Below are 15328 nucleotides of genomic sequence, written 5' to 3'. Positions count from 1 at the left end.
TGTAAGACATCTGTGAAGGAACTATCTGCGCTATTTTGTCTATGAGCACTCCTTCTAAATTTACTTAAGATGTGTCACTCAATGTCGAAAATAGAAAAGATTCAATGCTGTATTTCAAACAGTTTATCTTTAAATTTTATTTCTCTAGTGTTGGATTGTTTTAAAAAAATTAAAAATTTCTTTTGTGTTAACTTTTAACAGATAAATCTTACTGGTACGAACAAGCCAAGAGTAATTTAATGAAGAATGTTAGAGAGGAGAGGAATTACCAAACATTGCCAACAACCTAATCTTGTGTTTATTGGAGAGGACTGAAATAATTTGTAAGGGAATAAACTAAAACCATAAAACTCGCAATAGGATACTAAAAGAGGTAACCAGACTACTGGGACAAGAATGGCAAGAAAAGACACGGACATTACTGTCGGACAAGTACGAACAGGTAGCATTGTCATTAATGGTAAGAAAGTGTTAGATATAAAGCTTAACAAGACAAAAAAAAAGGACAATAACTACAGTCAAACTTCGATTTAACGTTACCGATCATGTGCAGAGCTGGATTTAGGCCTAGTAAGCTAAACAAATTACATGTAATGCCTCAGTTAAGAGAGGCGCCAAAGACTATTTGTATTGCCTATTATTATTATTTTGTGAAGGAAGATGGGTCTGTTGTATGTTGTAGTGCAGGGCCACAAGTCTAAGTCTGACTCTGATGGTGTACCTTAAAATTAGCACTAAATAGAATAGCACTAAACTATAGTAGCCTAACTAAAACAAGAGAATAAGTCAAAGTCACTGATCCGGTTATCGTTTTAAGTATAAAATCATACATAATAATTCATTGATCTAAACGAATTCTGGTTAATGTTTACCCTTAGGTGGCAAGATGGCGGCCGGTATCGGAATTTTTTCTACCTACATTCTAAACACGGGCGAGCGGGAAGTGGCGAAATCAAGACCAAATTATTATTTTTTATACCTAGCAATTCGATTGTCGGCAGCGGACCGTGGGTTTCCTGTAACCTCGAAACGGAGGACGCGCTGATTTCGCGTTTTGACAAGTAATGCCTGAGAGAGAGGTTCTCGCAGCGTCTTTGGAAATGTTGTGAGGCCGATAAAATTGTGTTGCGTCCGAGATTCGTTCTGCACCTCCTCTAATATGCCCATTAACCCTTTTTGTTTGGTGGGAGTGTAGAAGACAGTGGTGTGGTGCATGTCCGTTGTCGGCATCGAATTTTTTTTTTTTTTTTACAATATCTGTTCTTTTCGAATTGCTAAAAAGGTAATTTATATTTTTTACGAGTAAAAACAAAAAGAAATTGCGTGCACGCGCATGGGCGACGTTGATTGAGTTCGAATTGTGAACTATCTCCCGTGTGGCAAATGGAATGACTACCGAGGGAAAATTTGAAGTGTTTCATTGAACTTCTACCTCCCCATGATGGAAAAACAGTATCCCCTATTTGGCGAGAATTTTGGACTGTCTGAAGAACTATCATTCCTCAATTCGTGGCAAAGATGAGATTTAACGTAAGCAAATCCTCATAAACTATCTCCGCAGTTAGACAATTAAGGTAGCGAAGGAGATACAGCAGAGAGAATGGAATGTAAATAGGACCATGCTCGAGATATTTCTCCCGGCCTGGCTGTGCTCTCATCGTTACGTTTAAATAGAAACGAAAGAAAACTTTTAATTGTTAACATATGCCAAAATTAATCTATTTCACTTACTAGGATTAATCTTTGACACTGTAAATGAATTGTATCATTAGCGATAATAATAGCCATTTCAATGTTCGTCTGTTCTTTTACAATATTGTTGCACATATTTTTCTGGCACCACCTAGGATTGACGCTTCCTATCCAACCGCGATGGTGTCCTAAGGGAGAAGAGAACATACAACTTTCAGTGTTTCATGCACAGTATAGATTAATTCACTTCTCTAAAATTGTCAATAAACCTATATATAATGAGGTTTGTGGTTGATTCAGTTCGATGATAGTACTTTTTCTGGAGGGGAATGGATATCTACTTGGCATTACACCAGGTTCAATTATCGGAGACCAGAAAACTTTCCACACAATTTCTATACGTTCAAATATCGTAGAATGTGATAACTGGCTACGAATATAGTGACAAAAGGACTTTAAAGCCTTATTCCCGGGATGATCTTCCCTCGAAAAAGCAAAATGTAGTAGTGGAAATGAGGGAATCATTTATGATATTCGAAAGCTATTGAAATTGTTCTGATCATGCCTGGGTAAAATATGGATGAGGTTGAAGTTCATGTCACTACGTAAGTGTAGATGACGAGCTTCAAAAAATTAGGACGATGTTCCCCGATATCAGTATCCGAGAGCATCCTGCATCGTTATAGGAGAGTTCTGTACAGAGGTAAGTTACTTCATTGATCGCAAAAGAAGATAGGATTCGCTAAATGAAAAGGGTCAGGCTTGTTTGAAGATTCGAGTCGAACAAACCCATTCCGTGTGCCAAGTTCGTGATGGTGGCATATGTGATTAAGACAGCGATGAAGTAAGTGTTTTACGTTTTGCTTGACTGTTTATGTTTCCTCATACTCTGGTAAAGGACAGATCCGAACAAACTCTAAATTAAGATAGTGTCACTTACAGGACATACGATTCCCAAAATGGCTTGGCTCAGTGGAAATTGTAATTATTAGTATTCCTGGATATCCGGGAGAAACGCATGTGACACAGGGGATGAGTCCAAAAACACAGCAATATGACGACAATTCGAAAGGGGTATTGATCGGACTAAGAACCAGAATCATAATATTTTAACCCATAAACGCTAGAGATTCAAAAGGGTGTAAAAGTCGTATTAATCGAGGGAAGATAATGTAGTTAAAAAGGCACAATGAACAGACCATCCAGTTTCACACGGTGAGGTAAGAAAAGTTTTGTATTCTAATTAATGTAAAATAATGTAAGTAACCTTATCATATAATAGTTATAGGACTTATAGTTTTCCACTCAGAAAGGCTGTAATAGGATGGAATTTAACCGCCCGTAGTGAAAATACTCGGCGTTGTATAGTTTATCAGGTGGATGGCAGAAGCCCGGGTCGCAAACAACGCGCTCGAGAAGCCTCCCTCTCAATATGCCGACCATATGCCGACGCAGAAACGGCGGACGCTGGACACAGAAAAACTGCGCTTGAAGATCTCACGGATGACCACAAGCGGAAAAAAAATTGTGAATTATCATTCGTTCAGCAAAATTTCTTTTTGGCGGAAATGATTAGGGAGATTAGAGATCTCGTTCCTTATGCTCCCCACCGACTTCGCACTCATAGCCAGCCACCCATTGTGAGTCGGCCCGGATCATTGCATTAGAAATTGTAGGGGCTTTCCCTAAAAGAAATTCAATGGTTTGCGGTAAAAATCCAACGAGGATACTCGGCTCCAGACCATCTCCACATGGGTCCAGCCGGAAGGCTTTTAAAAAAAAAGCTACAATTGGAATGTATACAAGAAAATATGTCCTTTTCTTCTCCACATACCATAAAACTCTTGATAACCAGCACGTAAACTGTAAGAAGTCATTATAAAACATATTTTAAGAATTAGGTTCTTTCTTTGGCGTGCTCTTTAATCTAACACATTGAAGCACTTCACAACGACTTTTACGAAAAAAAGCAGAGTAATATGTTTGAATAATTTGTACGGAAATTAAAATCATTTTCCTAAACTCCGGAACTATCTTTGTATGTGTTTGTCTCGAATATAAACTATATTTTATATTTAAAAATGTACTTTGGTTGTTATATGTATCTTTCGTGTAAGTTTTCTTTGGCTAGTCGATATATTAAGCCTAGGCCTGATGATAAAGTTTACGTAACGCAATTTGACATTGTTACGTTGTCTTGTTTTTATGCCAAGAGCGTTGATACTCTTAAACACTGTAATAGATTTTATTTAATAAATAATTTTAATCAAAATATAGCGATTATACTAAATAAATTCCTAAAAATTTTATTATTGTATTTTTTAAAGCGATTCCCAACGAAATTTGCATAAATTGAATAAGATGTTGATTTCAAGAATCCGGCGGCAAGATAGCCCCGCCTATAATAAATAAGAAATAAAATTTTACATAATAATCATTAAATCTAATAATAATTTATATATTTTTTTTAATTGAACATGATAGTCTACTTTACAATAATCAACATCAGTATTATAATAGATCCAGAAGAAATTTAGTGGAGATTGTTGAAATGTCCAAAAACGATTTATTGAGCAGTAAATGTATCAGCTGTTGTCAGAGCACTCAGCGTTGAACTACTTGAGCGTAATAGTTTTGATTGTGGAGTTAAATTTGATAATTAATAAAAGCCTAATAATAATTAAAAGATTTTAAAGGTTTATAACTTTTTATAAAAAAAAAAATCCGTTAGCACATTGAGAAAACAAAAATTAATAATAAAAAAACATAAAGAAAATACAAATGATTCGAACTATGTTCCATTTAATCTATAGGAGGGCAGATAATAATAGAAATGAAATGCTGTGTATATTCTAGAAGGATAATAAGCATAATATTTCTACTTCATTCGTGTTCCTAATTTATCTCCATCATAACAATAAAGATTTTGGATGTACATACACCCAGAAATACCAAACCACATAAGAAATATAAAGTGTATATAATTAATAAAATATTTCAAATATACTTACACATGGTATTTTAATATAAAAAAATTTAGATTTACAAATGTTAATGTATATAATGATGATATTTAAACGAAAATAGATAATAAACTAATTTATTAAGATTATTATTTATAACAACAAGCAATAAAGTAGAAACATGTAAAAAATATAAAGCAGATTTGAGACAATTAACCTGTCACGTTGTATGATTTCATTATTTAGTATAAAAAGCCATTATTTAGTGTATGTGGCAGAGCTGACAGGCAACATCGTTAAACATCACATTTACCGTATTATTAGTGTGATGCCCAAGTTTAAAAAATTAAATAAACTATAAAAAATAGATAGAAAATTCTAGGTCAGTAATAATATAAATGAAAATAAGTTTGAAACACACTCATTTTGATTTAATTCGTTTTTTCAAAAACTAATTTAAAAAGTTCCCGTTGAGTTTTTTTTTTAATTAGAAAGCACTGTATTGAGACTATTTTTAATTTATAATGACATAAGATATTTAAATCAATATACACCGTTGTGTACTCTATTAAGATTAGTAGTATGCGTAAGATCTATATCTTAGTTTACATACATTGACATATAATTTATCAATAGGCGATAAATGAATATAAAATGCGTGTTCAAGAGATTTATATGTATTATTGATTTTAATCAGAATTTGAATAATATTCATTATATATATTACATATAAATCTCAAAAGATCAATAAATACTCTTATGTGTTAAATATTACCAAATATATATTTGATAAGATAATCGCATATTGAAAGATACAGTATAATTAGTTTGTACTATCACTAAAAAACTTAAGGTAATAAATAATATATTTTATATAATAAGAATATCTAAGTGTTATAATTTAGCAGATTATTATTTATTTATGGTATACTAAAAATTAAAACGGATTATAGCCTTTTATGTACGTAATTGTCTCACCGTTTAAATCATCTCATTAATCTATTTAAAACTTATCAAAATTTTATGTGAAATATTTAGACAGTCGTAATGTGACACGTTATATATGTCAATTATCATGCTCTTAACATTTTCGTTTCTTAAACATTATATTTTATAAATATAAATATTCAATATATAATATTCGTCAATGAATTGTTGACTATCATAAGCGAAGTTTGTCAAGATCGTAAAAAGGTGACTTGAATATTTATATTTGTGCTTATATACACTTTTAGAGCGGTTAGAAGAGTAAAAAAATTCCAACCGATTATCACTTACAAAATGCGAAAACTTAAACAAACTGCTCTAATATTAGTGATATAAATTTATACTTTCCGTGCCAATTTATATTTAATGTTAAGGAATATTTTAATACGGTTAACCTTTTATTATAAATTTATAATTCTCCAAATAATTTTAAATAAAATAGGGAGCTTAGACTACATTAGTGAAAAATAGTTCTAAATTATGGGAGTAGAATTTTACCTGTGTAAAATGCTATTATCGATCGACAGAGTTATAAATAAATGAAGACAAATGTTTTAAGGTGACATTTTGAGTCAATATAATATAGTGATATTGCGCGACTAAGGAAATAAAACATGAATTATGCAACTCCGTATAAACTTAAGTAAAAAGACTTCATCTGACTAAGCATCGAATATGAACATTATTAATCAAAGCCATAGTGCATGCGTAATAAATGAGAATGCTCAGTTGTTATAATAAGTGCTTTCCTAACATCCAACTTATGATCACCCTATTACAATTTGTCCTGCGAGTGGTCTTGTAATCATGTGCAATATTATTGTAACCAAGTTCTATCCGGTACTCATACTCCATTACTTCGATAATAGCAAAGTCGTAAAATATTTTAACCTCTATTAATCTATTCAGACGATATCCAAGTATTTATTCATATCTAGTCTCAGCATGTCTATAAGTGAAAATAGTGTTCTTATATTAGTCGACAAGAATACTAAAAAGATATGAATATTGTTTTATAATTTTTAGATAGGATTATGGTATTAAAAGTGATTCAACGGAATTGTGGCAGGCATCTGATCTACTTCTTTTCTGTTTAAATGTGTTCGCATTATATCCGAGATAGTATGAGAGTTAAATATTAACAAAATATATAATCAAGAGTAAATAATAAATATATAGAATGTTAATAACTTATAAGTAATATTTTTGTATAACAAATAACGATATATTGTGGATTAAGTATAATGGTTCTATTTATTATGTATATATAATGTATTTTTTTCAATCAGTTTTATATTGGTTATAAAGACACGTGATGACGAGATTGAAAACACCTTTATCGTTATGTACTGAGAGATGTCAGTATTATTTACTTTATTCGTGAGAGTTAAGATCTGAGAATTGACTGGCGATAATGAAAGACAACTGGAATATAATAAAAAGGCTTTAAAATATCGATCATGGAAACTTGTGTATAAATTAAGGTATTTAGTGTTTCTTTAGTATATTATTATATTTAACTATTAATCATCGAGAATGGCAAAAAAGATATGTTTTATAGTTGCGACAAACTAGACACATGCATGTAGAATAAGTGATGTTAATATTTGCGCATATATCAAGGAGAGAATAAGTATTTCTATATTTAAGTTGAGAGAAAATTTAGAATCTACAACGTTACAACCTGACAGTTTTCATTAAATTTGCGCATTAAATATAGTTAATTCGGTTAATAGGAATTTTATTCTCAAATTGTAGGCAAAAAGTATCCAAATAAACATTAATAAATTATGATACAGATAGATGAAAGATATTTAATATATCATGAAAATAGAAGGAACTCTAGATAGTATTTTTTCTCTAGTGAATTGAATGTAACGTTTAAAAATATTTAATTTAAGTGTGGATTTATTGTATTATATTCGTTCTTAGTTCTTTAATAGTACGGAAGCGGATAAAAGCCAGAAAAGAAAAAAAGATCTGAATCGAAATCGTCAAATATTTCGTATATAATACATTAGCTTTGGTGATGTGTGTAATGTTTTACAATAAATTAAGTTGAGGTGTCTATCTATCAGCGAGTTCTGCTCTACTGCAATATTATCGAGATCGTAAAACGTGCCACCTTTACAAATAAATTCAATACAATCTGGGTTCGATCCCATCGAGGAGTTTTAGAAGATTTTATCGATGCGATTGCTGTTCTATACTCTGGAAACAGCTGGTGTTGTTTAGTGGAGTGGTCCAAAATAAATGTAAAAGCGTAAAAATATTAAATACATGTATATTTTCATTATTTATATGGGCTTAAGCGTTACAGTGAGGGTTATGTTGTTAGTAGGTAAACGACATAAGCTACGTCAGTTACACACGCTAACACCTTGGCTAAGACTGCAGTAGGGTACGCACGGGTCAATAATTGGGAGAGCGACGGATAACAATGCCGAATGATCTAGAATAGTGGTTGAAAAGGATCCTACGCTCAGGACAACTAAGTGAGTAAGATGAACCTGCGACGGAAATGAGTAAAAATGTTGATTAATCATTACAACTGATCCACACACACTTGGAATACTCAGTAAGAGAGTACACGTCACAGAGAGAGATCGTGCCTCTACCACTTTCAAATTTAAAACTCTTTTGTCTTTACTCCTCCGATATAGTGAGTCGTACAGCGAAATTACTGTTTAATTTTATTTTCGCAATTGCTTTAAGAACTGATCCCCACTACAATAACCACTATAACTCTCTAAAACACCTCAATATACAAACATCAAGTCGAATTAAGAAATAAAATCATCATGTATATTGAATCAGACATTGCTAACATACTATTATAGAGTGGCCGCTAGGAATGACTCACATTGTATAGTCGAACCGCTTTGGAAAATTTTCATCCATTTAATCGTTAAATTTCTATTCCATTTTTTTAATGTATTCTAAGCTACAATTACATATTGTCACCTTTTTATGATATGAATCTTTTTGTTTGGAGTGCCTAGTATAAGCTATTTATTTACCCAGTAGACCATGATGATCATTTATGAAGTGCTGTTATGGTTTCAATACAGAAAAACTGATGTGAATGTATTTGAGAATAGTGTTATCTTTGATGAATATGTTTCAGATAAGTTTATTAAATAAAACAATTGAATTGTCTTAGTGAGCAAGTCTTCACGCTGATGTATTAATTCTGATCCTGTATTTTTTTGAGATTGTCCAGCCAATGGATAATAATCTGGTATTAAGAGGACACAGGAAGACTGAAGGCTACACGCTGCCAGTTGAGAGGTAACAGAAGTGGTGGTGGAAGTGCAAAAAGGGACATTTATGATTAGTCGTGTGCCAGTGCGAATAACAAGTCAAATTGCGCTGTTTTTGTAGGGTATATCTCAAGACTATGCTTGTTATCCAATTTCGATTATTTTTATAACGCTGATAACCAGCACAGAATAGTGTTCGTTACGAACAAAGTTTAAGCTCTCCGCGTGGACGCTTAACCGTACAGATTATTTTTAAAAATAATTCTTGCCAGATTTTCTACTTCTTTTTAAACTTCTGCTTTATTTCTTACTTCTGTAAAAGAGTAGAATTTGTCGAGGATTATTTTTACAGCATGCATTTCATAGTTTTTTGTCTTTTTCCTTCGAAAACATTACATTTCAGATGAATTTTCGATTGTAATATTTATATGTTTAAAAAAAAAATTACTGGATAAATTGTCTATTGTTTCGTCTGCGTTAAATCTAAGCTATTCTTCTTGTAATATCTTTATAAAAATATACGAGAATGATTTTGATACGTGAAAAAATTAAAGGAAACTTAATTATAGGGAGGCTATTAAAAGGAAAATGATTCAGTCACCTAAACATATATTTCTTTAATAGATTTGTCATGTAAACTTGTATTATGGCTTAAATAAATAATACTTTTAAAATAAGAGTTAAACAACTTCAGTAAAACATAAAAATTACGCTTTCTTGGAGTGTTTTTATACTTATAACGCAGTATATGTTTATAATACTGCAAAAATATGTTTGAATTTTTTATGTTTGGTTCTCTTTACATATACTGAAGATTAAGTTAAGAAATACGAAAATAGTGTAGTAGGTTTTAATAATTAAACTAATGGGATCGGTATACTTAATAAAATACTAAAAGATTATTCTCAGTTTTAAAACAAGTAAAAACCGTTCGTTTGACTTAATCCGATTTCGAGGAACGAAGTCGGATTAAGTCAAAATAGTTTTTACTTGTTTTAAAACTGAGAATAATCTTTATTTTTAGTATTTTATAGTGTAGTAGTTGCTTGTAAAAGTACTAAGCTGAAAGTAGCTGTTCATAAGCTAGTAGTAGCTGCTAGTCAGTGGCTATAAGCAAAAAGGACAATTGCCTGGGGCCCCGTCAACAGAGTTATTAAACCAATCTTTTATAAACTTATTAATGTAGAATATCTAAATTTAAACTTGGGTCTTATCTGGGACTCTGGATTGCCGGTGTGATACAAGAGCAGGGTGGACTAATACAGCGCAGAGGAAGAAACGAAAGAGAATACCCCAAAATTCACCGAACAAAAATGTTTGAAGTCAACACTGTATATGGATTCCCCTAATTCAAGTTTGCCTGGGGCTCTATGAATATATAACGCATCACTGCTGGTCACTGAAGATAGTAGTAAAGAAGTAGTAACAGAGATGATGTAACAATTTGGGCTGCAAAAAAAGCTTCAAAGAAAAACAATAACTTAGTGGGAATATTTTCAGTTTGAACAGGTATTTAAGCATATTATAGTTACGATAGATAATCAGAGAAAAAATTCAATAATCTATTTGTGGACTCGATTAACAGCGAAATGATAAATGATATTGATTCATTTGACGAACAGGCTGAGGAACGTATTATATACGTTAACTATTTTTTGATAAATTTAAATATTAGATCGATCGAACTATTTATAAGTGGAGTGCCTCAGGGAAGACGAAACCATTGAAGTTTTGTTGCATCTCTTTTGAGTGAACGTGTTGAACTCTACATACAAATAAAATTAAAGCGATTTGCTTAATTAGCCATTCATTTGCACAATATTTTACATTTATAAATGAATTTTTAATCAACTTTAACTTTTAATAATGTTTTTCTATCGCTTAGTTAAATGATAAATCAAGAAAACGTTTAATTAAATAATTTAGTGAATAAACTATGGCATTAGTAAAATATTTATTATTGTCTTCGATGTCATTACTTTAATTGCGAGCAAACAAGGAGAATTATCTATTTACACAGATATTTAAAATGAATTTAGGGATTTTCTGAAGCATTTTAAAAATTAATTTATAGTATTTTCACTTAAGAATTTGTAATAAAGTTAAAGTGATTTTTCAGGTGATTTTAGGGAGGAGGAAGACGTCACTTCGTCCCGAAATGGGAACGAGATCCCAAAAGACCGACCGAGATGGGAAGGAGAAACGATGGACGAAATCTCATAGAAGATTGGCAAAGAGATAAAAAAGCCAGAGATCTCTCTTATCAGTATGTTTGGAGAAAAGAAGACTTCGATAATGTCGACTCTAATAAAGTTGATTATTTATTAGGTAAAGAGGAAAAAAATGACATTTTTATTCACTAGTCTTTAATAATCTCTTGTTTATATTAAACCGTTTTAATTGAGTTGACACTTTTATTAATGATAAAGTAAATAAGTAAAAGTCATAAGACATAACACAGTTTACACTTACATTTTTACTTTCCCTGATGTTATGTACAGTTAATAATATAAAAATATACGAGAAAAGTATTGTAATTCCGTCACACAGATTCCCTAACACCAAAAATGCCAAATATACGGAAATATCATTCTATGAATTTTGTGTGTGTGTGTGTGTGTGTGTGTGTGTGTTGGTGTTATTTTGTTTAATATCTCAGGGTGGAGTAAAGATTAAGAAACAAAATTTGGTATGATTACTTATACATAAAGGGCATTGATGCTATTAAATTTTGATGGTTAGAGGTGATATGGGGGTTGATTTCGTCATATCTCGAGTAGGGTCGAACTTAATGGAAATTTTACTCGTTATTAGCGTATAAAATTTTTTAAAAAATTCATCTTAATTCTCAAAATTAAGCCTGCCTTGCCTTTTTTATAATAATTAATCATATAAAAGCTACTTTTAAATAACGTCTCGTAACAGATGCCGCTACACACAATTTTAATTTTCAGCTACTGTCAGTGTATTTTAAATGTAGATTTTTATCAAAATTCAACAAAAATACCCCTTTTAAGCTTTTATTATTACTTAAATTATATATTTTAATGTAACTGGAAAATTATCGGTCCCCTAAAATTCCCGTTAGAGCGTTTGAAAAATCGAGCAAGAGCACTCGACAGCATTTTAAACTGTTGAGTCGTTACTTTTAATTACATATATATATTGTCAAATTCTTTTTATTTTAATTTAGAAGAGCAGGAATTTTTGATACAATTGATTTTTGCATACAAAATCTTAGATTAGATGTATATAAACATATGCATATAAAATCTTTTAATTTTCTTTCAGTCACTTCCCTGTTTTCGGACTTACAAATGGATTCAAAAACATAGAATATAAAATAGGCACTATTTAAATTTTTAATAAATAGAATAAATGTATTTTTTAGATGTTTAAAAGTAGAGTACATGCTAATTTTAAACATTTAAGAAATAGAAACATCTAGAAGAAAAAAAAGAAAATAACGAATTTAAGCAATCACCTTTAACTTACGAACAGAATTATAAATACGAAAATCAGTGTGATAAAATGAAAAAGTTACAGCAAAAGAAAGTTTACGAATGAAGTTAGAAAAATTTAAAGTTCTAGAAAATTTGTGAGAATTAAAATTAACCAATAAAGGATATTCAAATAATAGGCTATTATAATTATAGGTTAATTTAGTAATAGGTTATTTAAATAATACTCTCATGGCAGCAGATTAATGTTCTGAATCTCTGTAATTAATACGATTTCTTTCCGAATAACTAGTAAATATTTTTCTTGCTCTGTCTTTCCAGGATATGTTTATAAACTTCGAACGTTTCTGTGTATAGTGAACTGAAGATAAACGTTTTTAACTGCATAAATAATTTTAAAAAACCCTCTGCTACCAGCTCAAAGTTAAAATTGTGTGTAATTTCAGGGCATATAATATGTTTATTTACAATAAAATATTAATTTAAAATGTTTACATCACTTTAGTGTAGAAGTAAGTAAAGAAAAATAAAAATGTAATTATGTTTTCTTTGTTTTACGAAGTAGAAAAATTATCTTGTGGTAATATAATAGTATATAATATTCGGAAATTTTGTATAGAAAATTAGCAAAGTTTATTGAAATTAATATAATTATAAAGTCGTTAACTTTTTATAAGTTTAGTTTAGTTTATAAAATTTATATATATTATTGGGTTTTTCCCTTTGAAATAAATACAAATTTTAACCCATTAATTTTGCTGTTTAGTATTCTAAAACTATAGTGCGAGATTTGTAATTATTATTATTTATTTTCATGGAGCTGCGTCATGACATTGCAAAATAGCATTTACTCACTTTTATAACAATTAATATTAAAGAATTATTCAATTATTTCTAATCCGAACTTGATTAAATACATATAAAACTGCATTAAATTAATGTACATAAAATATATTTATCATGGTTGTAATTTATAATATAAATTTACATCGAACATAAATAAAATAACACGTAAAATGCGTAACTTATATATATTTATATATCTGTATAGGTCTTTTCGAACACGGTCATCTTTCTTATGATTCGGATAGAGATACAGGACCAAATGGTGAGCCATCATTGGCAAATATGACAAGAAAAGCTATCGAAATTTTAAGAAAAAATCCTCACGGATATTTTCTGATGGTTGAAGGTAAGTATCGACAACAAAATAATGTTTATTTATCAAAAAGACAAATTGCGAATAACATTTATTTCGAACGTAGATTAGCTGCCATAAATTATTGTAGTTACGTATTAAATCGTTTTTACGATACAGAATATTATAAAACATACGTTTATTTTTAATCAAATCAATCTATATCTTGTACAGTACGTTATCATTAATTTAGAAGTATTAATTAAACTTTAATATTTGTCCGTAACACCGAACTTGTAGAGCCACAGTATTCTTCTTTTTCTGTTAAAGTCCTTAACTATTTCCAGTATTGTTTATAAGTCCTTTTGAATTAATTATAAAAATATACATGTTCTTTAATAGTCTCACTGTTAAAACAGTGAGTGAGTCTATTGTACTGTTCTGTTCATTTTGACTGATGACTATTGTATTATAACATATATATAATTAATTCAAAAGGACTTATAGACAATACTAGAGATAATTATGGATATTCTAACAAGACAGATCTGACAAAGAAGGATACTCTGGCCCTACAGATTAGGTATTACTGCTAAGAACTTATTCTGCCTACGATATGAACAACTTAATACACTAAGAATCTCGATTACTAGAAAGCAATACTGTTTTTATATTTACTATAAAAGTAATACTCTTACTCAAAACAGAAGTTCTGCTTTACAAGAACTTTTTCACTTAAAAGCTGCAATAAAATCATTTATCTAACCCATACAATTGCCAGCTATATTTAGTTATTGAATTTTTTTTTCTTAACATCGCTACTTTAGACGTTGTTTTTTACTTGAAAGGAAACTTGAGAGTTTAAAAATTAGATACAATAGTTGAAATGGTCACTGAATGAACTTTTATCAGTTGAGGGTTTTAAAAGCTACCTTGAATAGAGCAGTAGCCTATACTAAAAACTCGGCTGAACAATGAGACCGTTGCTTACAGATAGATCAATATTGGCAAGTTCCTTGTAACGTTATTACTTTCGCTACAGTGGAATCAACGCTATTATTTTCGAATAAAATATTGTTTAAAAAAGATTAAAGGATTTGATAGTTGACAGTATACTGAAGTAGAATAAATAGCAAAATACGTTTTTAAATTATAAAACTTTGAACAGTTCTATCTCTGAATTAGTTTTTTTTTAAAGTAGTCTAGTAAAAATAGAGATTAGCTATTTCAAATAATTATTTTAATAATGCAAAGCTCAATTATTTAAATTAGTGAATTAATTGTAGCTCAAATTAAATGTAATTGAAAAAAAATCGATTCGTATGAAAGGATTTTAAAATAGGTTATAAACATTTTTGGGCTGCAATTTGAAAAAAATTGTATACCTATAAATTCCCACTGTCGTCCGTCCGTCTGTCCGGCTGTCAGACTGTCTTTCCTTAATGTCGAGACCAGATGTTGAAATCTTAGGTGCAGGAGGCCCCGATTAACTAACTATACACGAACTTCTGACGCAAACCGGAAGTCATGTTATTTCAACTCAAACCTTTATCCCAGCATTCAGCAAAGCAGTTAATTGTTGACCGGCACGATTCTATTGTTAAAGAAAATGTATGATGTACTATACTGTACATATAGGGGCAAGCCACTACCAATTTGAGGTGGAGAGCGTATATTTTAAATTAAATAAATTAAAAATATGATTAAAAACTTGCAGCCCGGTATTGTGGCAATGTCATAATAAATAATTGCTCACTTGTTATGAGATTATCCAACTGGAAAAAAAAAACTTATACTACTTTGACCCTTAGATTATACTCTATA

The 15328-nt window shown here is 30.5% G+C and overlaps 1 protein-coding gene across 1 annotated transcript in view; it reads left to right on the top strand.

Annotated features, from left to right (window-relative positions):
- Nucleotides 1-360: 360 nt before the first annotated feature.
- Nucleotides 361-15328, top strand: part of LOC136971252 (alkaline phosphatase, tissue-nonspecific isozyme-like) — a gene marked incomplete at its 5' end in the record, with an annotated part of 34059 nt that continues 19091 nt past the window's right edge. The window contains 3 exons of the mRNA XM_067265721.1: nt 361-460; nt 11035-11233; nt 13418-13558. Of these exons, the coding sequence (XP_067121822.1) occupies nt 361-460; nt 11035-11233; nt 13418-13558 (440 nt within the window). The remainder of the gene's footprint in view (nt 461-11034; nt 11234-13417; nt 13559-15328) is intronic.

The sequence above is a fragment of the Centruroides vittatus genome, unplaced genomic scaffold (genome assembly GCF_030686945.1).
Source record: "Centruroides vittatus isolate TY-2023 unplaced genomic scaffold, ASM3068694v2 contig_2410, whole genome shotgun sequence".
Classification (NCBI taxonomy): domain Eukaryota; kingdom Metazoa; phylum Arthropoda; class Arachnida; order Scorpiones; family Buthidae; genus Centruroides; species Centruroides vittatus.
The sequence above is the reverse complement of the archived record's forward strand: the minus strand, read 5'-3'. Positions and strand labels throughout refer to the sequence as shown.